General features: G+C 39.9%; 2 protein-coding genes across 7 annotated transcripts in view; both read right to left on the minus strand.

Annotated features, from left to right (window-relative positions):
- banp (BTG3 associated nuclear protein) overlaps positions 1-6425 on the minus strand; it is a 91004-nt gene extending 84579 nt beyond the window's left edge. For 3 of the 5 annotated variants that reach the window (XM_061917530.1, XM_061917531.1, XM_061917529.1), the window contains exon 1: positions 6276-6425. The gene's annotated coding sequence lies outside the window, so the exon portion shown is untranslated. The remainder of the gene's footprint in view (positions 1-6275) is intronic. The other 2 variants (XM_061917532.1, XM_061917533.1) reach the window with 2 other exon arrangements.
- A 4246-nt stretch (positions 6426-10671) lies between these two features.
- On the minus strand, positions 10672-20795 carry LOC133563822 (cilia- and flagella-associated protein 20-like). 2 transcript variants are annotated; one of them, XM_061918090.1, is made up of 7 exons: positions 20603-20795; positions 20373-20409; positions 14856-14935; positions 14663-14774; positions 14390-14578; positions 11217-11329; positions 10672-11126 (listed from the first exon to the last, which is right to left on the minus strand). In XM_061918090.1, the coding sequence occupies exons 1-7, from the start codon at positions 20632-20634 to the stop codon at positions 11090-11092; spliced, it is 600 nt and encodes a 199-aa protein (XP_061774074.1). In that variant the 5' UTR covers positions 20635-20795; the 3' UTR covers positions 10672-11089. The 2 variants fall into 2 exon arrangements, with proteins under 2 accessions (XP_061774074.1, XP_061774073.1); XM_061918089.1 differs by lacking the exon at positions 20603-20795 and having other exon boundaries at positions 20373-20535.
- Between the last annotated feature and the right edge of the window lie 5843 nt (positions 20796-26638).

A 26638-nucleotide genomic window follows, 5' to 3' on the forward strand; every position in this document is an offset into this window, starting at 1 on the left:
TCGATTCAATATCGATTCTTGGGGTCGCGATTCGATTATATATCGATTTTTTGATTCAACGTGGTTCTCGATTCAAAAACTATATTTTTCCGATTCAAAACGATTCTGTATTCATTCAATACATAGGATTTCAGCAGGATCTATCCCAGTCTGCTGACTGCTAGCAGAGTATACATATTTTTTTTAAAGCTTTTATAATTGTAAAGGACATTGTTTTATCAACTGATTGCAATAATGTAAATTTGTTTTAACTATTAAACAAACTAAAAATATGACTTATTTTATCTTTGTGAAAACATTGGACACAGTGTGTTGTCAAGCTTATGAGATGCGATGCGATGCAAGTGTAAGCCGCTGTGACACTATTCTATTTTTTTTAATTTTTATAAATGTCTAATGATAATGTCAATGAGGGATTTTTAATCACTGCTATGCTGAAATTTTAACTAATATTGATACTGTTGTTGGTAATATTCATTTTTGTTTCACTACTTTTGGTTTGTTCTGTGTCGTCTTTGTGTCTCCTCAAATGCTCTGTTTATTGCAGTTCTGAGTGTTGCTGGGTCAGGTTTGGTTTTGGAATTGGATTGCATTGTTATGGTATTGCTGTGTATTGGTTTGTTGGATTGATCAAAAAAGAAAAATATAAAAATCACTTTTTTTAAGAATGAGAATAGATTCTGAATCGCCAAACGTGAGAATCCCGATTCGTATTTTAATCGATTTTTTTCTCAGACCCCTAATATGTATCAAGTGTTAATTCATGGCTAAGGCAAAATATTGAGATATAAATATCACGATATGGCCTAAAACTATCGAGATATTAAAAAAGGCCATATCGCCCGGCCCTATGATCATGCCAATTATATTATATACTGTATTGCAAAACTATTTTTGTGAGATTAAAATAAATACATAAATATCTGCTTGTCATCTGTATTTATGATTTTAAAGCAAGTTATACATTAAAAAAAAGTAATCAAATGCATATGCATTTCAATAGATCATGATTAGTCACTGGTTATTACCCTCAAACAGCCATTACTGCGATGTGGCCCTCAATGAAAATTTGTTTGACACCATACACTTTACAAGAGCATTAAAGTTAAAAAGTACCAATGATTGTCACACACACTTGATGTGGCGAAATTATTCTCTGCATTTGACCCATCACCCTTGATCACCCCCTGGGTGGTGAGGGGAGCAGTGGGCAGCAGTGGTGCCGCGCCCGGGAATCATTTTTGGTGATTTAACCCCCAATTCCAACCCTTAATGCTGAGTGCCAAGCAGGGAGGTAATGGGTCCCATTGTTATAGTCTTTGGTATGACTTGGCCGGGGTTTGAACTCACGACCTACCGATCTCAGGGCAGACACTCTAACCCAGGGGTCACCAACTTTTTTGAAACCAAAAGCTACTTCTTGGGTACTGATTAATGCGAATGGCTACCAGTTTGATACACACTTAAATAAACTGCCAGAAATAGCCAATTTGCTCAATTTACCTTTATTAAATAAATCTATATATATAGAAAAAATGGGTATTTCTGTCTGCCATTCCGTCGTACATTTTTTTTTCCTTTTACAGAATGTTTTTTGTAGATAATAAATGATGAAAAAAACACTTTATTGAACGGTTTAAAAGAGGAGAAAACAGGAAAAACAATGAAAATTTTATTTTTAAACATAGTTTATCTTTAATTTCGACTCTTTAAAATTCAAAATTCAACAAAAAAAAAAGAGAAAAGAGAGCTAAATCAAATTTTTGGAAAAAAAAAAATATATATATATTAAACATCATTAGTCATTTTTCCTCATTAAGATTAATTTTAGAATTTTGATGACGTGTTTTAAATAGGTTAAAATCCAATCTGCACTTTGTTAGAATATATAACAAATTGGACCAAGCTATATTTCTAACAAAGACATATCAATATTTCTTCTAGATTTTCCAGCACAAATTTTTTTTAAATATTCAAAAGACTTTGAAATAAGATTTAAATTCGACTCTAAAGATTTTCTAAATTTGCCAGAATAATTTTTTGAATTTTAATCATATTTTGAAGAAATATTTCACAAATATTATTTGTCGAAAAAAACAGACGATAAAATGGAGAATTAAATTAAAATGTATTTATAATTCTTTACAATAAAAACAAATAATTTACTTGAACATTGATTTAAATTGTCAGGATAGAGGAAGGAATTTAAAAGGTAAAGAGGTATGTGTTTAAAAATCCTAAAATCATTTTTAAGGTTGTAGTTTTTATCTAAAATTGTCTTTCTGAAAGTTATAAGAAGCAAAGTAAAAAAATAAAATAATTTATTTAAATAAGTGAAGACCAAGTCTTTAAAATATTTTCTTGGATTTTCACATTCTATTTGAGTTTTGTCTCTCAATTAAAATTATCGAGCAAAGTGAGACCAGCTTGCTAGTAAATAAATACAATTTAAAAAACTAGAGGCAGCTCACTGCTAAGGGCTGCTATTTGAGCTATTTTTAGAACAGGCCAGCGGGCTACTCATCTGGTGCTTACGGGCTACCTGGTGCCCGCGGGCACCGTGCTGGTGACCCCTGCTCACTGATGTCTAACATGGACTCAATTTATTTATCTAGATACATGATGTAACATGTGAATATGTTGATGACACATGCTGAAATATACATTGCATGTAAACTATAAGGGTGACTGCCAGTATTATACAAGAAAATCAATGTTGGCTTGATTGAGTACACAATTTTACTAAACCGTGCAGGGGTCACCAACGCGGTGCCCGCGGGCACCAGGTAGCCTGTAAGGACCAGATGAGAAGCCCGCTGGCCTGTTCTAAAAATAGCTCAAATAGCAGCACTTACCAGTGAGCTGCCTCTATTTTTTTTTTTTATTATTTACTTACTTGCAAGCTGGTCTTGCTTTGCTCGATATTTTTAATTCTGAGAGAGACAAAATAGAATTTGAAAATCCAAGAAAAATATTTTAAAGACTTGGTCTTCACTTGTTAAAATAAATTCATTTATTTTTTTACTTTGCTTCTTATAACTTTCAGGAAGACAATTTTAGAGAAAAAATACAACCGTAAAAAATTATTTTAGGATTTTTAAACACATACCTTTTTACCTTTTAAATTCCTTCCTCTTCTTTCCTGACAATTTAAATCAATATTCAAGTAAATTATTTATTTTTATTGTAACGAATAATAAATACATGTTAATCTAATTCTTCATTTTAGCTTCTGTTTTTTCGACGAAGAATATTTGTGAAATATTTCTTCAAACTTATTATGATTAAAATTTAGAAAAAAAATTATTCTGGCAAATCTAGAAAATCTGTAGAATCAAATTTAAATCTTATTTAGAATTCTTTTGAATTTCTTTTTAAAAAATTGTTCTGGAAAATCTAGAAGAAATATTGATTTGTCTTTGTTAGAAATATAGCTTGGTCCAATTTGTTATATATTCTAACAAAGTGCAGACTGGATTTTAACCTATTTAAAACATGTCATCAAAATTCTAAAATTAATCTTAATCAGGAAAAATTACTAATAATGCTCCATAAATTATTTTTTAATTTTTTTTTTTTAAATGTTAATTAGCTTGTTTTGCCCTTCTTTTTTACGGTTGACTTTTAAATTTTAAAGAGTCAAAATTAAAGATAAACTATGTTGGCTTCACGGTGGAAGAGGGGTTAGTGCATCTGCCTCACAATACGAGGGTCCTGCAGTCCTGGGTTCAATCCCAGGCTCAGGATTTTTCTGTGTGGAGTTTGCATGTCCTCCCCGTGAATGCGTGGGTTCCCTCCTGGTACCCCGGCTTCCCCCCACCTCCAAAGACATGCACCTGGGGATAGGTTGATTGGCAACACTAAATTGGCCCTAGTGTGTGAATGTGAGTGTGAATGTTGTCTATCTGTGTTGGCCCTGTGATGAGGTGGCGACTTGTTCAGGGTGTACACCGCCTTCCGCCCAAATACAGCTGAGATAGGCTCCAGCAACCCCCGCGACCCCAAAAGGGACAAGTGGTAGAGAATAGATGGATGGACTTCTTACCATTGATGTGACTTATTGAACAGGTGCGGTTGAAAACGGATGGATGGATTAAAATGCATAACAATGTTTTATATGTTGAATGTTATTTTTAACACCGATTATCAGCGGAATTATTCATTACTAATCGTGTTAAGCAATGTCAGCGCAGATGTATATGAGAGCCAGATGCAGTCATCAAAAGAGCCACATCTGGCTCTAGAGCCATAGGTTCCATACCCCTGCTCTGGCGACTGCGTGGCTTCCTTCCGACCTCTTCCAAAGACATCCACCTGGGGATAGGTTGATTGGCAACACTAAATGGCCCTAGTGTGTGAATGTTGTCTGACTATCTGTGTTGGCCCTGCGACGAGGTTGCGACTTGTCCAGGTTGTAGCCCGCCTTCCGCCCGATTGTAGCTGAGATAGGCGTCAGCACCCCCCATGACCCCATGAGGGAATAAGCGGTAGGAAATGGATGAATGCTTAAAAAAAAAAAATGTTTCCTGTTTTCTCCTCTTTTAACCCGTTTTTTTTCATAATTTATTCTCTACAAAAAACATTCCGTAAAAGGAAAAAAAAAAGTACGGCAGAATGACGGACAGTCTTACCATTTTTTGTATGTATAGATTTATTTATTAAAAGTAAATTGAGCAAATTGGCTATTTCTGGCAATTTATTTAAGTGTGTATCAAACTGGTAGCTCTTCGCATTAATCTTTGATTGATACTTTTATTAGTAGATTGCACAGTACAGTACATATTCCGTACAATTGACCACTAAATGGTAACACCCGAATAAGTTTTTCAACTTGTTTAAGTCGGGGTCCACGTTAATCAATTCGTGGTACAAATATATACTATCAACATAATACAGTCATCACACAAGTTAATCATCATAGTATGTACATTGAATTATTTACATTATTTACAATCCGGGGGGTGGGATGAGGAGCTTTGGTTGATATCAGAACTTCAGTCATCAACAGAGAAATATGGACATTGAAACAGTGTAGGTCTTATTTAGTAGGATATGTACAGCCAGCAGAGAACGTAGTGAGTTTACATAGCATAAGAACAAGCATATACATTAGAAGTACATTTGAGTTGTTTATAATCCGGGGAGATGGGATGTGAATGGAGGAGGGTATTAGTAAAGTGTTGAAGTTGCCTGGAGGTGTTGTTTTAGAGCGGTTTTGAAGGAATATAGAGATGCACTTACTTTTATACCTGTTGGGAGTGCATTCCACATTGATGTGGCATAGAAAGAGAATGAGTTAAGACCTTTGTTAGATCGAAATCTGGGTTTAACGTGGTTTGTGGAGCTCCCCCTGGTGTTGTGGTTATGGCGGTCATTTACGTTAAGGAAGTAATTGGACATGTACTTCGGTATCAAGGAGGTGTAGCGGATTTTATAGACTAGGCTCAGTGCAAGTTGTTTTACTCTGTCCTCCACCCTGAGCCAGCCCACTTTGGAGAAGTGGGTTGGATTGAGGTGTGATCTGGGGTGGAGGTCCAAAAGTAACCGGATTATCTTATTCTGGGATGTTTGGAGTCTAGATTTGAGGGTTTTGGAGGTGCTGGGGTACCAGGAGGTGCAAGCGTAATCGAAGAAGGGTTGAATGAGAGTTCCCGCTAGAATCCTCAAGGTGCTTTTGTTGACCAGAGAGGAGATTCTGTAGAGGAATCTCGTTCTTTAGTTGACCCTTTTGATCACCTTGGTTGCCATTTTATCACAATCAGTACCCAATAAGTAGCTCTTGGTTTCAAAAAGGTTGGTGACCCCTGACTAAAGGTAAGGGGAATTAGGTTGACTTAGTAAAACGGTTTGAATTGTGTAAAATAGTCTTATATCATGTCATGCTATTTACATTTAAGCGCAGTCTCCATAGCCTTGATTAAAATGAAAGACGTTGATAGCCAGGAACTACCAAACCTCACCTGATTTTTAAAAAAATTTTTATTATTATGTAAGCATCACTATTAACTCGGATAAACGGCGTTTATTTGATACAATGTACCGAAATGCTAGCTAGCGTTAGCTTAGCATGCCTGATATTGTCACAGCTAATGCAAAGAGTCGCGGTAAAAGCTAGTCTGGTGTTAGCATGCTAACTGGGCCTAAAGGCCATGAAAATATCGCAAGCATATTTGTAAACCTTAGAGGAAAAATAACTGTACGCTTTGTTTTAAAATGGATTATTTCCCCTCTACTGGCGAACAAGTAGTTCGCAGGCGAAGACGGGCTTATATTACCGTGTGAATGATGAATTCTCGTGTTGTTTGTCGAAGGTACGATAACGGCGTCGTTCCTCGCGAGAGATGAGACGGCTGCGGGCCGGGCCTAGTGCGCATGCTCATAGATACGTTCAGGGACTCGAAGGGAGAAGGGGAAAGGGCGGCTACCTGATTGTGACCTGTGCCAAAGGATGAAGTATCACACAAGTCTACAGCGTTCTAAACAGACAAATGTTTTCATGATTTCAACAAATCCTCACTCAAAGTGTAAAGACGTGCACAAGTTGTCCATAACATTCGAAACCACAGCTGTATATGTGATGCAATTAGTTGAAAGTCCACTAGGTGGCTATGAAGGTTAAAGGCCTACTGAAACCCACTACTACCCACCACGCAGTCTGATAGTTTATATATTGAAGTATTATCAGTATGGCATCCAAGCACATATCACTACATATATCAATGATGAAATATTAACATTGCAACACATGTCAATACGGCCTTTTTAGTTCACTAAATTACAATTTTAAATTTCCCAGGAGTTTCGTCTTGAAAACGTCGTGAAATGATGACGTGTACGCAAGACGTCACGGGTTTTTAGCAAGTATGAGCGCTGCGCACACACACAGCTAAAAGTCGTCTGCTTTAACGGCATAATTACACAGTATTTCGGACATCTAAATAAATAATAAATGGGTTGTACTTGTATAGCGCTTTTCTACCTTCAAGGTACTCAAAGCGCTTTGACACTACTTCCACATTTACCCATTCACACACACATTCACACACTGATGGAGGGAGCTGCCATGCAAGGCGCCAACCAGCACCCATCAGGAGCAAGGGTGAAGTGTCTTGCTCAGGACACAACGGACGTGACGAGGTTGGTACTAGGTGGGGATTGAACCAGGGACGCTCGGGTTGCGCACGGCCACTCTCCCACTGCGCCACGCCGTCTGTGTTGCTGAATCTTTTGCAATGTGTTCAATTAATATTGGAGAAGTCACTGTAGAAAGATGGAGTTGGGAAGCTTTAGCCACACAAACACACGGTGATTCCTTGTTTAAAATTCCTGGAGGTGAAACTTTACTATGGATCAGAGCGGTCAAGCAAACATGAATCACGACGAAATGTGAACCTGCAGTATTCGGTGAGAAAATTGTGGTAAAAAGTCGCTACTTACCAGAGAAAAGCTGACCTTGTGCCGTCCATAGCTGCCCTCGACTCCCCTGAGACATTGGCGTCAAGACATCCGTGGACGTACACCGACTATCAGGTACTAAATACTCACTAAAACACTAGCAACACAATAGAAAGATAAGGGATTTTCCAGAATTATCCTAGTAAATGTGTCTAAAAACATCGGCATCCGTCCCAATGCAATCGTGTTTTTTTGTTTTAACTTATTTTATTTTTTATTTTATTTTTTTCTAATCCGTCGCTATCAATATCCTCAAACTTTCATCCTCGCTCAAATTAATGGGGAAATTGTCGTTTTCTCGGTCCGAATAGCACTTTTTGCTGGAGGCTTCCATTAGAAACAATGTGAGGAGCCCCTACACGTGTGACGTCATCGTCTGTGACTTCCGGTAGAGGCAGGGCCTTTCTCTTAGCACCGAAAGTTGCAAACTTTATCGTGTATGTTCTCTACTAAATCCTTTCAGCAAAAATATGGCAATATCGCGAAATGATCACGTATGACATAGAATGGACCTGCTATCCCCGCTTAAATAAGAAAATGTCATTTCAGTAGGCCTTTAATGTTGGAAAAAAAAAACTCTTAAAATGCTTTTTAAAAAGACAGCAAATTAGCCAATTGCAATTAGTTTTTACCTTGAATGGGATTGTGCTGAAAATTGTAATTTTCATGAAGGAACTCTCCTGAAGGAATAAATAAAGTACTATCTAATCCAGTGTTTTTTAACCTTTTTTGAGCCAAGGCACATTTTTTGCGTTGGAAAAAACCCAGAGGCACACCCCCAGCAGAAATCACTAAAAAACTCAGTTAACAGTAAAAAGTCGTTGTCGCAATTGTCGGATATGACTTTAAAGCATAACCAAACATGTATCAATATAGCTCTTGTCTCAAAGTAGGTGTATTGTCACCACCTGTCATATCACGCCCTGACTTATTTTGAGTTTTTTACTCTTTTCCTTTGTGTTGTGTTTTAGTTCTTGTCTTGCGCTCCTATTTTGGTGGCTTTTTCCTCTTCTTTTGGTATTTTCCTGTAGCAGTTTCATGTCTTCCTTTGAGCGATATTTCTACTTTGTTTTAGCAATCAAGAATATTTCCGTTGTTTTTAATGCGTCTTTGTGGGGACATTGTTGATTGTCATGTCATGTTCGGACGTGCATTGTCTTTGCGCCACGGTAAGTCTTTGCTGTCATCCAGCGTTGTTTTTGTTTGCATTGTAGCCAGTTCAGTTTTAGTTTCGTTCTGCATAGCCTTCCCTAAGCTTCAATGTCTTTTCTTGGGGGTATTCACCTTGTTTATTTTTGGCTTAAGCACTAGACACCTTTTTACCTGCACACTGCCTCCTGCTCTAGACAGCACCGACACTCAACAACACATCATTTGCAGACATAATTACTGCTTTGCAAAGGATATTTTAACCCAAATAGGTGAAACTAGATCATCTCCAACGACACACCAGACTGCATCTCACGGCACACTGATCAGTGGTTTAAAAACACTGATCTAATCTAATCTAATCTACACTCACCATGACATGGGGAGCTCCACAAACCACGTTAAACCCAGATTTTGATCTAACAAAGGTCTTAACTCATTCTCTTTCTATGCCACATCAATGTGGAATGCACTCCCAACAGGTATAAAAGTAAGTGCATCTCTATATTCCTTCAAAACCGCTCTAAAACAACACCTCCAGGCAACTTCAACCCTTTACTAATACCCTCCTCCATTCACATCCCATGTCCCCGGATTATAAATAACCTAATGTAAGTAATCAAATGTACTTCTAATGTATTTACTTGTTCTTATGCTATGTGAACTCACTATGTTCTCTGCTGGCTGTACATATCCTACTAAATAAGACCTACACTGTTTCAATGTCCACATTTCTCTGTTGATGCAATTGTTGATGACTGAAGTTCTGATATCAACCAAAACTCCTCATCCCACCCCCCGGATTGTAAATAATGTAAATAATTCAAAGTATATACTATGATTAACCCTTGTGATGACTGCATTATGCTGATAGTATATATTTGTACCATGAATTGATTAACGTGGACACCGACTTAAACAAGTTGAAAAACGTATTCAGGTGTTACCATTTAGTGGTCAATTGTACGGAATATGTACTGTACTGTGCAATCTACTAATAAAAGTATCAATCAATCAATGTTTTATGAAGTGTAGTGTTATCTGGCTCCCAGTAAAGGAGTTTAGGTACAATTGACCTCTGGCCCTAGGTATGTTTAATCAGTTGTATTTATTAGGATTTGAGGTGATTTCATTATCACTTGTGGGATCACCTGATGCTTAACTATAGGACATAACATAATAAGAAAAAAGGTAAAGGTTAGGGTTGTACCCAAAAGCCCATCCAACCATCCATCCATCCATCCATCTTCTTCCGCTTATCCAAGGTCGGGCTGCGGGGACAGCAGCCTAAGTAGGGAAGCCCAGACTTCCCTCTCCCCAGCCACTTCGTCTAGCTCTTCCCAGGGGATCCCGAGGCGTTCCCAGGCCAGCCAGGAGACAGTCTTCCCAACGTGTCCTGGGTCTTCCCCGTGGCCTCCTACCGGTCGGGCGTATCCGAAACACCTCCCTAGGGAGGCGTTCGGGTGGCATCCTGACCAGATGCCCGGACCACTTCATCTGGCTCCTCTCGATGTGGAGGAGCAGCGGCTTTACTTTGAGTCCCTCCCGGATGGCAGAGCTTCTCACCCTATCTCTAAGGGAGAGCCCCGCCACACGGCGGAGGAAACTCATTTTGGCCGCTTGTACCCGTGATCGTGTCCTTTTGGTCATAACCCAAAGCTCATGACCATAGGTGAGGATGGGAACGTAGATTGACCGGTAAATGGAGAGCTTTGCCTTCCGGCTCAGCTCCTTCTTCACCACAATGGATCGATACAACGTCCGCATTACTGAAGACGCCGCACCGATCCGCCTGTCGATCTCACAATCTACTCTTCCCTCACTTGTGAACAAGACTCCGAGGTACTTGAACTCCTCCACTTGGGCAAGATCTCCTCCCCAACCCGGAGATTGCACTCCACCCTTTTCCGGGCGAGAACCATAGACTCGGACTTGGAGGTGCTGATTATCATCCCAGTTGCTTCACACTCTGCTGCGAACCGATCCAGTGAGAGCTGAAGATCTTACCCAAAAGCCAAATATCTCAAACTTTTTTGTTTTGTTCTCCCACAAATAAAAGTCACAATACATATTGCAGTATTCTTTAGTGTAAGTTTACACAACGTATCATTCATTTTAATTCATGTATGAAATGTGTCACGTTTAAAGCAGTCTTATGTTATCGAACAACATGAAACATGTTTGGCTTTTTTTTTTTGGCCCAAGCTTTAGTTTACAAAAAATATACTTAGTTTTTGTTTATTATTTTTCACAAGAGATATTTACATCATTCTTAACACGAGGAATGTTGTTTTGCAATGAACAAAACACAATTTAACTTCAGTAAGTCATGCAAGTTCAGTGGGATTTGTTTATGAAAATAAAGGAAATCCCACAAATAACTAGAAGCTTATTTGTTTCAAACGACAATATTACACTGTATATATGTTTTAGGGGTATTGTAAGGTTTTTCACATTGAAAAAAATGCTCAAAACTCTTTTCGGTCTATGCTAATGGAGCAACTCTGGAACCTCCCTTTTTGCTGCAAGAAAAAAAAGGAAAATAGAAGTTGTAAACATTGAATAATCCCAATATTTTTAATTGTACATTTATGAATTCCAGCAGGACCCACCTTCCATCTTGTTTCTTGACAGGAATAACCAGCTTAAACTCTGGCGGGAGCTCGTCCTCTGTATACCGTTTATCTGTGAAATACACCCTCCTAATACGACAATTTGCATGAATCTGAAAAAAACAAAAAAAAAAAACATGTGTAATTGACAAAAATAAGACAAAGGTTGTGGAGATATTGCTATTGATCACTTGTAGTCCTCTATGTTTATAGCTATGAACAATTTAAATATTTAATTGTGATTAATCACTGTTTATTCATAGTTAACTTTAAATTAATCGCAATATCGCATATAAATATAATTTCTAATCATTAACAATTGTGCCCATAAAAAGGTATTTTTCAAAGTTTTTATTACCGCATATAAATATAATTTCTAATCATTAACAATTGTGCCCATAAAAAGGTATTTTTCTAAGTTTTTATTACCATGACCAGACAATTAGTTTGCTTTATGATATGCTTTTTAAACACTATGTTTTTCTAAACAGCTCAACACAAAGGAAACACACATGCTTTTAAAGCAGGGGTCACCAACGCGGTGCCCGCGGGCACCAGGTAGCCCGTAAGGACCAGATGAGTCGCCCGCTGGCCTGTTCTAAAAATAGCTCGAATAGCAGCACTTACCAGTGAGCTGCCTCTATTTTTTTAAATTGTATTTATTTACTAGCAAGCTGGTCTCGCTTTGCTCGATATTTTTAATAAAACTCAAATAGAATTTGAAAATCCAAGAAAATATTTTAAAGACTTGGTCCTCACTTGTTTAAATAAATTCATTTATTTTTTTACTTTGCTTCTTATAACTTTCAGAAAGACAATTTTAGAGAAAAAATACAACCTTAAAAATGATTTTAGGATTTTTAAACACATATACCTTTTAAATTCCTTCCACTTCTTTCCTGACAATTTAAATCAATGTTTAAGTATTGTAAAGAATAATAAATACATTTTAACTTTATTCTTCATTTTAGTGTTTATTTTTTTGAAGAAGAATATTTGTGAAATATTTCTTCAAACTTATTAAGATTAAAATTCAAAAGAATTATTCTGGCAAATCTACAAAATCTGTAGAATTAGTACTTGAAAATCTTATTTCAAAGTCTTTTGAATTTCTTTTAAATTGTTTGTTCTGGAAAATCTAAAAGAAATATTGATTTGTCTTTGTTAGAAATATAGTTTGGTCCAATTTGTTATATATTCTAACAAAGTGCGGATTGGATTTTAACCTATTGAAAATATGTCATCAAAATTCTAAAATTAATCTTAATCAGGAAAAATTACAATTATGTTCCATAAATTATTTTTTAAATGTTTTCAAAAAATTTGAATTAGCTTGTTATTCTCTTCTTTTTTTTCAGTTGAATTTTAAAGAGTCGAAATTAAAGATAAACTATGTTTAAAAATTTAATTTTCATTTTTTTCCTGTTTTCTCTTCTTTTAAACCGTTCAATTAAATGTTTCTTTCATCATTTATTCCCTACAAAAAACATTCCCTAAAAGGAAAAAAAATGTATGACAGAATGACAGACAGAAATACCCATTTTTTTATATATATAGATTTATTTATTAAAGGTAAATTGAGCAAATTGGCTATTTCTGGCCGTTTATTTAAGTGCGTATCAAACTGGTAGCCCTTCGCATTAAGGACGGCGTGGCGCAGTGGAAGAGTGGCCGTGCGCAACCCGAGGGTCCCTGGTTCAAATCCCACCTAGAACCAACCTTGTCACGTCCGTTGTGTCCTGAGCAAGACACTTCACCCTTGCTCCTGATGGGTGCTGGTTAGCGCCTTGCATGGCAGCTCCCTCCATCAGTGTGTGAATGTATGTGTGAATGGGTAAATGTGGAAGTAGTGTCTAAGCGCTTTGAGTACCTTGAAAGTAGAAAAGCGCTATACAAGTACAACCCATTTATTTATTTATTTATTTATAATCAGTACCCAAGAGGTAGCTCTTGGTTTCAAAAAGGTTGGTGACCCCTGTTTTAAAGAAAACAAAAAAATACCAGCATTGCGTTGGTGTCTTGCCAGATTGTGTAAGATTACAGAGTGTGTTCTTGCAGTCTAAGTGCTTTACATTCAGAGAGGAGGAGCAACACTTCCATGATCAGATAACAGCTTCGCACATTAACATAAAATGTGGATTGTTACAAACATGCTTTGATTGTCAAAGATAATGTAACATTTTTCTACCTGAATAAATTATTTTGATATTCTCTACATTACTGTACATCTTGTACAATAGTATAATAATATTATTAATATTAATAGTGTAAAATTCATCCTGCTAAACATTCTATAATTGCAAACCGTCAATCAGAACAGGTTATAAAAGAATATACACTTTTATTTTGATCTGCCAGAAAGCGTTCATTAAGGGAGAAATATCACATATTTAATGAAAAAACATCTTTGAGGATGGCTGTAATGAAAGACAAATGATCTTTGCTATTGTAGATAGACCGGATGTGATTCGTAGCGCTATTCTTGTGTAGCCCGAAGTGTGTGATTGGTATGAGAAAAGGTGTCTTCACATGATTTGACAAAAACATTTACCTTCTCAGTGTGGTTAGAAAGTCGGCCCTGAGACTGGAAGGTCGTGAGTTCAAACCCCGGCCGAGTCATACCAAAGACTATAAAAATGGGACCCATTGTCTCCCAGCTTGGCACTCAGCATCAAGGGTTGGAATTGGGGGTTAAATCAACAATATGATTCCCGAGCATGGCCACCGCTGCTGCTCACTGCTCCCCTCCCCTCCCAGGGGGTGAAACAAGGGATGGGTCAAATGCAGAGGATAATTTCACCACACCAAGTGTGTGTGTGTGTGACTTCAATTTACAAGTTTCCTGTTAAACAGTGACTGTAGCTTTCCTCTCTACCATCTTTTTTTCTGTTGAACTTTTATTTATTGTTACTTAGCAGTTAGGCTAACAATCTACATGTTATATTATCAATGCTTTCAACTGTAACGTAAACACGAACATGAAGTTCCTCCTCTCTACAAGTGGAAAAGCCTGCCAGAAGGCGTCCGCTTCATTGTTGTCGTCTCACCGCGATCGAAGATGAAATAGTCTTGTCGGGAGAAAAACGTGCCATGGCTGTGGATCTGAGAATCACACACACACACACACGCACGCATGCACGCACACACACACACACACACACACACACACTTACCTGCACACGCTGTGTCTCGACATAACTGGTTCCATAAGCCCTCCTGGTAATATCAGCCAAGTTAAACTGAAACTGGTTCCAGCGATCATCAACACTAATCGGCATGGTGCACATGAATGAGTTGACTTGCGTCTTGCTGTGGTGATTGCTTGCCCGAAACCGTCGCCGTAAATTCTGATCGTCCAACACCTGAACGTGAAATGGAGAGGAGACATCTTTAACAGCAACAATTATCGAGTATCCTGAACATGTGCAAGGTGCCTGTATCTGTGCCTGGACTTCAAAGCTGAAATATTTCCTGGTTTTCTTGACAATCATCACGAGAAAAGGCATCTTGATGCCAAGCGTCTGCCTGGGGTCAGCTGGACACGTGATGTAGTTCGTACTGTCGGGAGGACAAACAGGTGAGCGTGTATATATTGTTAAGAATAAAAACTATTGTCGGAGTTGAGAACATCAAACTCACCTGACGTTTGCACCCTCCACCTCCAGCACAAGCGAGTTGATGTCATTGTCTGTGACTCGTTTTATATGACCATTCTTCACCTGGGAAACCCCCCAAAAATATTCAATTCACTATATTTGTTATAAAAAACAAATTTGCTTTGTCACCTGTAACACAAAGCTAAGATGTTGATGTTTTGTTCAGAAAGCTTTCATTGTGTTGGTTTGAGCACCTTTAATTGCTTGCATTTCGACACCTGACGTCAAAACCAGGGGTGGTCAACCAAGCTAAGATGGCTGTGGTACAGCAAGCAGAGCGCAATTTATCTGAGTAAAAAAGAGGCGTCAAGCTTCCTGCAAAAAGCAGATACGAGCAAAAAAATCTAACTATGCAATGGAATAGATCCCTATACTTTATAAAAAAAATTATTTGTCGAGTAATCCATCCATCCATCCATTTTCTACCGCTTATCCCCTTTTGGGGTCGCCGGGGGGTGCTGGCGCCTTTCTCAGCTACAATCAGGCAGAAGGGGGTGTACACCCTGGACAAGTCGCCCCCTCATCGCAGGGCCAACACAGATAGACAGACAACATTCACACTCACATTCACACGCTAGGGCCAATTTAGTGTTGCCAATCATGTATTAAAGAAATACAAATTATGTCAAGATAATATTTGAATGAGAAATAATAAACGGGTTGTACTTGTATAGCGCTTTTCTACCTTCAAGGTACTCAAAGCGCTTTGACACGACTTCCACATTCACACACACATTCACACACTGATGGAGGGAGCTGCCATGCAAGGCGCCAACCAGCACCCATCAGGAGCAAGGGTGAAGTGTCTTGCTCAGGACACAACGGACGTGACGAGGTTGGTACTAGGTGGGATTTGAACCAGGGACCCTCGGGTTGCGCACGGCCACTCCCCCACTGCGCCACGCCGTTAAAAGTATATAAAACAAACCTTTAATGAAATGATCACTGCAAACTCATGCATTATTCGACTCCTCTAATTTAGACTGGAGCGTGAGCTGCTTTTCTCATTGTTTCGTAAAATCTTGAACTCTTCCTCCCTTTTTCATTGAACGATTCGTACAACCGAAAACAATGCAAGCATAAGCCATTATTTTAATCGAGAAAAGCTGAATGGTGGCTAGTACCCATTAAGAAAAGAGCTAGCTTGACCACCACGCATATTCATTAGGCGGGATGTGAAGCGGCTGTGTTGTCAGTAAGTGCTCAGGGGCCTTGTGGTTCGAGTGTCCGCCCTGACATCAGGAGGTTGTGAGTTCCATCCATCCATCCATCCATCTTCTTCCGCTTATCCGAGGTCGGGTCGCGGGGGCAACAGCCTAAGCAGGGAAACCCAGACTTCCCTCTCCCCAGCCACTTCGTCTAGCTCTTCCCGGGGGATCCCGAGGCGTTCCCAGGCCAGCCGGGAGACATAGTCTTCCCAACGTGTCATGGGTCTTCCCCGTGGCCTCCTACCGGTTGGACGTGCCCTAAACACCTCCCTAGGGAGGCGTTCGGGTGGCATCCTGACCAGATGCCCGAACCACCTCATCTGGCTCCTCTCGATGTGAAGGAGCAGCGGCTTTACTTTGAGTTCCTCCCGGATGGCAGAGCTTCTCACCCTATCTCTAAGGGAGAGCCCCGCCACACGGCGGAGGAAACTCATTTCGGCCGCTTGTACCCGTGATCTTATCCTTTCGGTCATGACCCAAAGCTCATGACCATAGGTGAGGATGGGAACGTAGATCGACCGGTAAATTGAGAGCTTTGCCTTCCGGCTCAGCTCCTTCTTCACCACAACGGATCGGTACAACGTCCGCATTACTGAAGACGCCGCACCGATCCACCTGTCGATCTCACGATCCACTCTTCCCTCACTCGTGAACAAGACTCCTAGGTACTTGAACTCCTCCACTTGGGGCAGGGTCTCCTCCCCAACCCGGAGATGGCACTCCACCCTTTTCCGGGCGAGAACCATGGACTCGGACTTGGAGGTGCTGATTCTCATTCCGGTCGCTTCACACTCGGCTGCGAACCGATCCAGTGAGAGCTGAAGATCCCGGTCAGATGAAGCCATCAGGACCACATCATCTGCAAAAAGCAGAGACCTAATCCTGCGGATACCAAACCGGAACCCCTCAACGCCTTCCTTGACTGCGCCTAGAAATTCTGTCCATAAAAGTTATGAACAGAATCGGTGACAAAGGACAGCCTTGGCGGAGTCCAACCCTCACTGGAAATGTGTTCGACTTACTGCCAGCAATGCGGACCAAACTCTGGCACTGATCGTACAGGGAGCGGACCGCCACAATAAGACAGTCCGATACCCCATACTCTCTGAGCACTCCCCACAGGACTTCCCGAGGGACACGGTCGAATGCCTTCTCCAAGTCCACAAAGCACATGTAGACTGGTTGGGCAAACTCCCATGCACCCTCAAGAACCCTGCCGAGAGTATAGAGCTGGTCCACAGTTCCTCGACCAGGACGAAAACCACATTGTTCCTCCTGAATCCGAGGTTCGACTATCCGGCGTAGCCTCCTCTCCAGTACACCTGAATAAACCTTACCGGGAAGGCTGAGGAGGAGGTTGTGAGTTCTAACCCTCAAAATGGGACCCTGCTTGGCACTCCGCAGGGTTAGAATTGGGGGTTAAATCACCAAAATGATTCCCAAGTGCGGCCTCCGCTGCTGCTCACTGCTCCCCTCACCTCCCAAGGGGATGGGTCAAATGCAGAGGGTAATTTCACCACACCTAGTGTGTGTGTGACTATCAGTGGTACTTGAACTTTTAACATCCCAAAAAACGGGACGGCCAATCATTTCCGGGAGTCCAATATTCCTAAACCGATCGCCGAGTCCATTATTCTGTGGCCAATCACAGAACCGGGTCCATTTTACCAAACACCAGCTGCAACTTTTGGCTGCCCAATCACAGCATGAATGTAAAATGTTTTGTCCCGCCCCTCCAAAGTGATCATTTGTAAATTGAGCTGTTTACACTTCTCGTTGAGGCAATGCGGTTGCACTTTGTTCCCATCTATACATCCATTTTCTACCGTTTGTCCCTTTTTGGGTAGCGGAGGGGTCGCTGGAGCCTATGTCAGCTGCATTCGGGCGGTAGGCGGGGTACACCCTGGACAAGTCGCCACCTCATTGCAGGGCCAACACAGATAGACAGACAACATTCACACACTAGGGCCAATTTAGTGTTGCCAATCAAACTATCCCCAGGTGCATGTCTTTGGAGGTGGGAGGAACCCGGAGTTCCGGGTGGGAACCCACGCAGTCACGGGGAGAACATGCAAACTCCACACAGAAAAATCCAGAGCCCAGGATTGGACTCAGGACTACTCAGGACCTTCGTATTGTGAGGCAGATGCACCAACCCCTGTCGCACCGTGCTGCCCACTTTGTACCTTAAAGGCCTAATTATAATTTCACTATTAATTATTTTTTAGTTATTATGTTGTGAGCACTTTGTACTTCAGAGACCTAATAATAATTTCACTCTTAATTATTTCTTAAGTTATTATGTTGTGATCCGCAAAAAAATTGCCAATACTTAGTTTGTTTGTTTTCATTAACTATGCCTATGGATAAAAACCCTTGTTGTCACATTTTGGTTGTATTGGGGATGTATTTGGTTGTATAGGGACGGCGTGGCGCAGTGGGAGAGTGGCCGTGCGCAACCCGAGCGTCCCTGGTTCAATTCCCACCTAGTACCAACCTCGTCACGTCCGTTGTGTCCTGAGCAAGACACTTCACCCTTGCTCCTGATGGGTGCTGGTTAGCGCCTTGCATGGCAGCTCCCTCCATCAGTGTGTGAATGTGTGTGTGAATGGGTAAATGTGGAAGTAGTGTCAAAGCGCTTTGAGTACCTTGAAGGTAGAAAAGCGCTATACAAGTACAACCCATTTGTCATTTATTTATTTATTGTCTGGTTATTGGAAGGCGCATGTATCTGTTTACTTTGCGCATGAAACATTTTTGCCATCGTTGCTTGTGTTAGGTTGACCATGAATTGATTAACGTGGACCCCGACTTACAGGCCTACTGAAATGAGATTTTCTTATTCAAACGGGAATAGCAGGTCCATTCTATGTGTCATACTTGATCATTTCGCGATGTTGCCATATTTTTGCTGAAAGGATTTAGTAGAGAACATCCACGATAAAGTTCACAACTTTTGGTCGCTAATAAAAAAGCCTTGCCTTTAACGGAAGTCGCTGACGATGACGTCACAAGGGTGATGGCTCCTCACATCCTCACATTGTTTTTAATGGGAGGCTCCAACAAAAAACTATTCGGACCGAGAAAACGACAATTTCCCCATTAATTTGAGCGAGGATGAAAGATTCTTGTTTGAGGATATTGATAGCGACGGACTAGAAAAAGGAAAAAAAAAAAAAAAGTTAAAAAAAAAACGCGATTGCATTGGGACGGATTCAGAGGTTTTTATACACAAAGATAATTCTGGGAAATCCCTTATCTTTCTATTGTGTTGCTAGTGTTTTAGTGATTTTAATAGTACCTGATAGTCGGAAGGGTGTATCCATGGGTGTCTTGAGGCCAGTGTCTGATGGAAGTCGACTTCAGCATTATGGACGGCACAAGCTCAGCTGATCTCCGGTAAGTGGCTACTTTTTACCACAATTTTCTCACCAAAAATTGCTGGTTGACATTTGGTCGGGATCCATGTTCGCTTGACCGCTCTGATCCATAGGAAAGCTTCACCTCCGGGAATTTTAAACATGGAATCACCGTGTGTTTGTGTGGCTAAAGGCTAAAGCTTCCCAACTCCATCTTTCTACTTTAACTTCTCCATTATTAATTAAACAAATTGCAAAAGATTCAGCAACACAGATGTCCAAAATACTGTGTAATTATGCGGTTAAAGCAGACGACTTTTGGCTGTGTTTGTGCGCAGCGGGTAATATTTCCTAACAGTCCGTGACGTCACACGTGCACGTCATCATTCCGAGACGTTTTCAACAAGAAACTCCCGGGAAATTTTAAATGGCAATTTTCTAAACTAAAAAGGCCGTATTGGCATGTGTTGCAATGTTAATATTTCATCATTGATATATAAACTATCAGACTGCGTGGTCGGTTGTAGTGGGTTTCAGTAGGCCTCTAAATAAGTTGAAAAACGTATTCGGGTGTTACCATTTAGTGGTCAATTGTATGGAATATGTACTGTACTGTGCAATCTACTAATAAAAGTTTCAATCAATCAATCAAAACTATTTTGTTGAATATGTTTTGGTCAGATTCAGTTAAAACCACATTTATATCGAACATGCATGTGTTGGGTATCATAACTGACTTCAATTAAAAAAAATGAGGACTGAAGTCCTGAAAATGAATTATTTTCTTTGCTGCCACACTAATCGATCAAGCCCCCCTTTAGCCCAGGGAGATAAAAATCCTGGAGCCGTCCCTGGCTACGCTGCACAAACGCGTCAGAAAAGAAGCCGAAATCGATTTTTTTGGTGTGTGTTTTCTAGTCGTTGGTCACCTACCTTTGTGTCCCAAATCTGAAGAGGTTTGCTCCCGATGCTGTACAAAATAGACAAAAAGCCGCCTTGAAAGGTACTTCTGAACATGTTTGTATGTGTGCGGCTCTGTTGACAGAACCGAAAGTGTCGTCCATAGAGTGACAATGTATGTGCACACAACACACAATGCACTTACTTTTCAATCAAAGCCGATCATGCACGCGTAAGAACAACACAAAAAGCACACCTCATACCTTTTAGCGACACGCAGCGACATCGTCGTCATTTGGCTTTTTTTTTTTTTTTTTTTTTTTTTAAATCTCGTAATGTTTCTTTTACTTTTCTTCAAGTCCAGCAAGCCTGATTGTATGTGAAATTTGACTTTTCAAAAGCTTCCCTTTATAAAACTTAGGGTAAACAAACACTGCATGTGCTTTTACTTTGAAAGCCCGGAAACATGACACTGCTGATTTGGATATCAGATCCGTTTAGTGCTCATTATTTTAATTTCCTAAAAATAGTTAAGTGTTGCTGTTCAAATATATATATATTTTGCAATTTTTTTGTCCGTTATTTTGCATTGCAAGCTAATTTTTTGTGTTCGTAATAAAAGTAAATAAGAGTATTAGTTGTAAAATGTTGTAAATAATGTTGCGGGGTTTTAGCCAATGACTTTGGCTGGGGAAGGTCAACTTTTTAATTACCGAGAATTTCTCAACCAATTTAAGATACCTGTGACTCCCAAACAATTTGCTATTGTATTTGATGCCATCCCAACAGGTGTTGTTATGTTGTACAGGGCTTACACACCTCCTCTTTCTGCTGTAAAAATTCTGAATGATCCACTTGACACTCATGTGGGGAAACTTTGCTTTGATCAAAAAAATAACAGAAAAATCCGCAGCTTATTCCAAAATGATTGTGTGTCTGTCTCCTATGTAATTTCCTTATGGAATAATGTTGTAAATGACATCTGTTGGACCAAAACGTGGTCCCTTCCTAACAGGTATTTACTTACCAACAAAGTCAAAGAGATATCATTTAAAATCATCCATCGCTATTACCCTGTAAAGACTGTGATGGTTAGATACAAAAAGGACATTGATGTCACCTGCACCTTTTGTAACATGCACCCAGAGACTGTTAACCACTTGTTTTGGACTTGTGAAAACACTCGATCACTATGGCAGGCATCTGTCGCTTCATCCTGGACAATATTTATGACAAAATTGTGCTTTACTTTAAAGATGTGATTTTTGGTTTTACACTGTATGAACAAAAATTTGAAAAGGAATTCTATCTTTGCAACCTCATTATTTTATTAGCTAAGTTTTATATTCATAAATGTAAGTTTCTTAATACCCGTCCTATCTTTTGTGCCTTTAAAAAAGATCTGGAACTTTACATTAAAACACTCTCTACCTCTAACAACAAAAAAGCTGTGAAAACGATGATGCTGTGTTCCAAATTTAAGTTGTTTGATGAATCGGAATAAGCCTACGGCTTTGCATTTTGTTTATTATTTATATATATATGTTTGTATTCTTTTTTTATTATTTTGAACTTACAACCCCCTGGCGCTGTTTTGTACTGTTTTCATAATGTTTTATAATGTTGTATATTGTTGTTTGTCTTACTGTTTGTAATTGTTGAAATTTATGAATAAACCTTTAAAAAAAAAAAAAAAAAAAAAAAAAAAAGACTTTGGCTGGGGTCGGGACTTCCGGGGAGAGATAAGGAAGTGACGTTGAGGATAGGAAGTACTGGTTCAAGTATTGCCGGGAAAAGAGTGGAGACGCACATTGGGATTGTTGTGTGGTGGAATCGCATCTGGTGCAATAAAGACAAGACAAACAAATAAGTTGTATGAGCCGACATTTCTGGGATATTACATTATTAGTACATTGTCTTGCATTAAATATTGTTAAAGACCTACTGAAATGAGATTTTCTTATTTAAACGGGGATAGCAGGTCCATTCTATGTGTCATACTTGATCATTTCGCGATATTGCCATATTTTTGCTAAAAGGATTTAGTAGAGAACATCGACGATAAAGTTTGCAACTTTTGGTTGCTAATAAAAAACCCTAGCCGGAAGTAGTAGACATGTGCGCGTGACGTCACGGGTTGTAGGGCTCTGTCACGCCAAATTTCTTTCCCCCTACAAATACCTTCCCCCTATTTACTTCCGGGGTCATGATTAATATAGACATTTTGTTAACGCAATATTATAAAAATATAACGCTATATTATAAAAATACAGACGTTTTGTTAACGCTATATTATAAAAAATAAAATTCAAAAAACAATTTACAAACACAAGCTATGGGATGACACATTTACTTCCGGGGTCACGTTTCCTCTTACGTCATCCCATAGCTTGTGTTTGTATATTGTTTTTTTTCTTATTTTTTTCTTTTTTTATAATATAGCGTTAACAAAACGTCTGTATTTTTATAATATAGCGTTATATTTTCATAATATAGCGTTAACAAAACATCTGTATTAATCATGACCCCGGAAGTAAATGGGGTGGGGGAAGGTTTTTGTAGAGGGAAAAAATTTGGCGTGACAGCTCCTCACATCCTCACATTGTTTACAATCATGGCCACCACCAACTAGAGCGATTCGGACCGAGAAAGCGACAATTTCTCCATTAATTTGAGCGAGGATGAAAGTTTTGTGGATGATGATATTGAGAGTGAAGGACCAGAAGAAAAAAAAAGAAATAAAATAAAAAGTTAAATAAAAAAAGTGACTGCAGTGGGAGTGATTCAGATGTTATTAGACACATTTACTAGGATAATTCTGGAAAATCCGTTATCTGCCTATTGTGTTGCTAGTGTTTTAGAGAGATTATATAGTACCTGAAAGTCGGAGGGGTGTGGCCACGGGTGTAGTGACCGCCAGTGTCTACGTGGGAGGAGGTAACAGTCATAACTACGGTAAGAGCCAACTTATTACCACAATTTTCTCACTGAAACCTGCCGGTTGACATGTGGTCGGGATCCATGTTCGTTTGACCGCTCTGATCCATAGTAAAGCTTCACCTTCGGGAATTTTAAACAAGGAAACACTGTGCGTTTGTGTGGCTAAAGGCTAAAGCTTCCCAACTCCATCTTTCTACTTTGACTTCTCCATTATTAATTGAACAAATTGCAAAAGATTCAGCAACACAGATGTCCAAAATACTGTGTAATCATGCGATCAAAGCAGACTACTCATAGCTTGGATCGGGCACGAAAATAATGTCCGCTACAACCCGGGACGTCAAACGCACTCGTCATCATACCGCGACGTTTTAAACACGACACTTCGCGGGAAATTTAAAATTGCAATTTAGTAAACTAAAAAGGCCGTATTGGCATGTGTTGCAATGTTAATATTTCATCATTGATATATAAACTATCAGACTGTGTGGTCGCTAGTAGTGGGTTTCAGGAGGCCTCTAAGTTGTATTTTACTCAATTGTTTGCTCAAAATATTTTCCCACGTTTGTTATGATTATAGAACAAACTCATTTTGAAAATATTACAATAAAATTATAGAAAAGTGCCATCCATCCATCCATCTTCTTCCGCTTATCCGAGGTCGGGTCGCGGGGGCAGCAGCCTAAGTAGGGAAGCCCAGACTCTTCTCTCCCCAGCCACCTCGTCCAGCTCTTCCCGGGGAATCCCGAGGCGTTCCCAGGCCAGCCGGGAGACATAGTCTTCCCAACGTGTCCTGGGTCTTCCCTGTGGCCTCCTACCGGTTGGACGTGCCCTAAACACCTCCCTAGGGAGGTGTTCGGGGGGCATCCTGACCAGATGCCCGAACCACCTCATCAGGCTCCTCGCGATGTGGAGGAGCACCAGCTTTACTTTGAGTTCCTCCCGGATGGCAGAGCTTCTCACCCTATCTCTAAGGGAGAGCCGCGCCACACGGTGGAGGAAACTCATTTCGTCCGCTTGTACCCGTGATCTTATCCTTTCGGTCATGACCCAAAGCTCGCTCATGACCATATGTGAGGATGGGAACGTAGATCGACCACTAAATTGAGAGCTTTGCCTTCCGGCTCAGCTCCTTCTTCACCACAACAGATCGATACAGCGCACCGATCCACCTATCGATCTCATGATCCACTCTTCCCTCACTCGTGAACAAGACTCCGAGGTACTTGAATTCCTCCACTTGGGGCAATACCGGAAGTGTTAACATTTAAATTATTTAATGTTTCTGTGCGGCCCGATAGCAAATGTGTCAGGGACCAGTAACACTCCCACAACTTGTGGTTGGGAACCACGTCCTGTACAGTGCATAGTGTGGTCAATTCCGGTCGTCATGTTGATACATTTACAGACATACAGCTATGTGACAGTCAGAGCATGCAGTGAGACAGAATTAGCACGGCATGATTGGCCCACCCAGCCAATCGTCATCACATTTACAACCGTGTCATCCAGGCAACTGATGTGTGGCCGAAACCTAACACCTTGCAATTTCATTCAGGCCGCTTCTACACTACGGTTATCCAGGGTAAATCACACCTAATCTTATCCGTGTCCACACACACACACACAATGGTTGTTTAAAGGCCTACTGAAACCCACTACTACCCACCACGCAGTCTGATAGTTTATATATCAATGATGAAATATTAACATTGCAACACATGCCAATACGGCCTTTTTAGTTTACTAAATTGCAATTTTAAATTTCCCAGGAGTTTCTTCTTGAAAACGTCGCGTAATGATGACGTGTACGCGTGACGTCACGGACTGTTAGGAAATATGAGCGCTGCACACACACACAGCTAAAAGTCGTCTGCTTTAACCGCATAATTACACAGTATTTTGGACATCTGTGTTGCTGAATCTTTTGCAATTTGTTCAATTATTATTGGAGAAGTCAAAGTAAAAAGATGGAGTTGGGAAGCTTTAGCCTTTAGCCACACAAACACACGGTGATTCCTTGTTTAAAATTCCTGGAGGTGAAACTTTACTATGGATCAGAGCGGTCAAGCCAACATGGATCCCAACCGAATGTCAACCAGCAGGTTTCGGTGAGAAAATTGTGGTAAAAAGTTGCTTCTTACCGGAGATCAGCTGAGCTTGTGCCGTCCACAAAGCTGCCGTCGACTTCCCTGAGACACTGGCGTCAAGACACCTGTGGACGTACACCTCCGACTATCAGGTACTGTTAAACTCACTAAAACACTAGAAACACAATAGAAAGATAAGGGATTTCCCAGAATTATCCTAGTAAATGTGTCTAAAAACCTTTTTTTTTCTAGTCCGTCGCTATCAATATACTCAAACACAAATCTTTCATCCTCGCTCAAATTAATGGGGAAATTGTCATTTTCTCGGTCCGAATAGCTCTTCTTGTTGGAGGCTCCCGTTAAAAACAATGTGAGGACGTGAGGAGCCCTCAACGGGTGACGTCATGGTCTGCGACTTCCGGTGAAGGCAAGGCTTTTCTGTTAGCGACCAAAAGTTGCAAACTTTATCGTCGGTGTTCTCTACTAAATCCTTTCAGCGAAAATATAGCAATATCGGGAAATGATCAAGCATGACACATAGAATGGACCTGCTATCCCCGTTTAAATAAGAACATCTCATTTCAGTAGGCCTTTAAGACCCTGTGTTTCAATGTAGCCTATTGCCACATTTCTTTTAAGAGTAAACCAATCAATTTCTTTTTGGAATAATCCGAAGCATGATCTCACCACACCTTACTTGATAATGTCAACTGGAAAGATGTGTTAGAAAAGTAGAACATAAGCTATACAACTTGCACTGGATTTTGTGAAATTGCAGCATATTGTTTGAAATGTATTACTTGTTCTGTTTATTGAAATGTATACCTTGCCTTTCACCAGAAACCTTCCTCTATTTTTCCCATACATGACTATCTAACTATATATTTGAAAAACCCCTTCAATCAAAATTCATATGGAAGTATACCAAGTACTGTATGAGTGTATGTTTGTGTATCATGTTATGACTTGTTGCCCAGTAGCTTTCCTACAACAAGTGCACTTTTTCCAGGCAGTATAGTAAATAAATACACCGCGCAGACTGGGCAGCATATTTGTGGTAGACTGCAGCTATATTAACATTTGCACACCAAAAAGTACTTGAGCATCTTCAAATTGTGTCCCAATCATCTGAACCAAAATGTAGAAATCTCCAATTCATCATTACGTGACTAATTTTAATGACTAACCTTATTGTTGCTTTGTATTCTGTACTACTGTAGGGCTCATTTATAATAAGCAAACTAATTAACTTTTCACATCTGTTTTTTC

This window comes from Nerophis ophidion, linkage group LG12 (genome assembly GCF_033978795.1).
Source record: "Nerophis ophidion isolate RoL-2023_Sa linkage group LG12, RoL_Noph_v1.0, whole genome shotgun sequence".
NCBI lineage: Eukaryota > Metazoa > Chordata > Actinopteri > Syngnathiformes > Syngnathidae > Nerophis > Nerophis ophidion.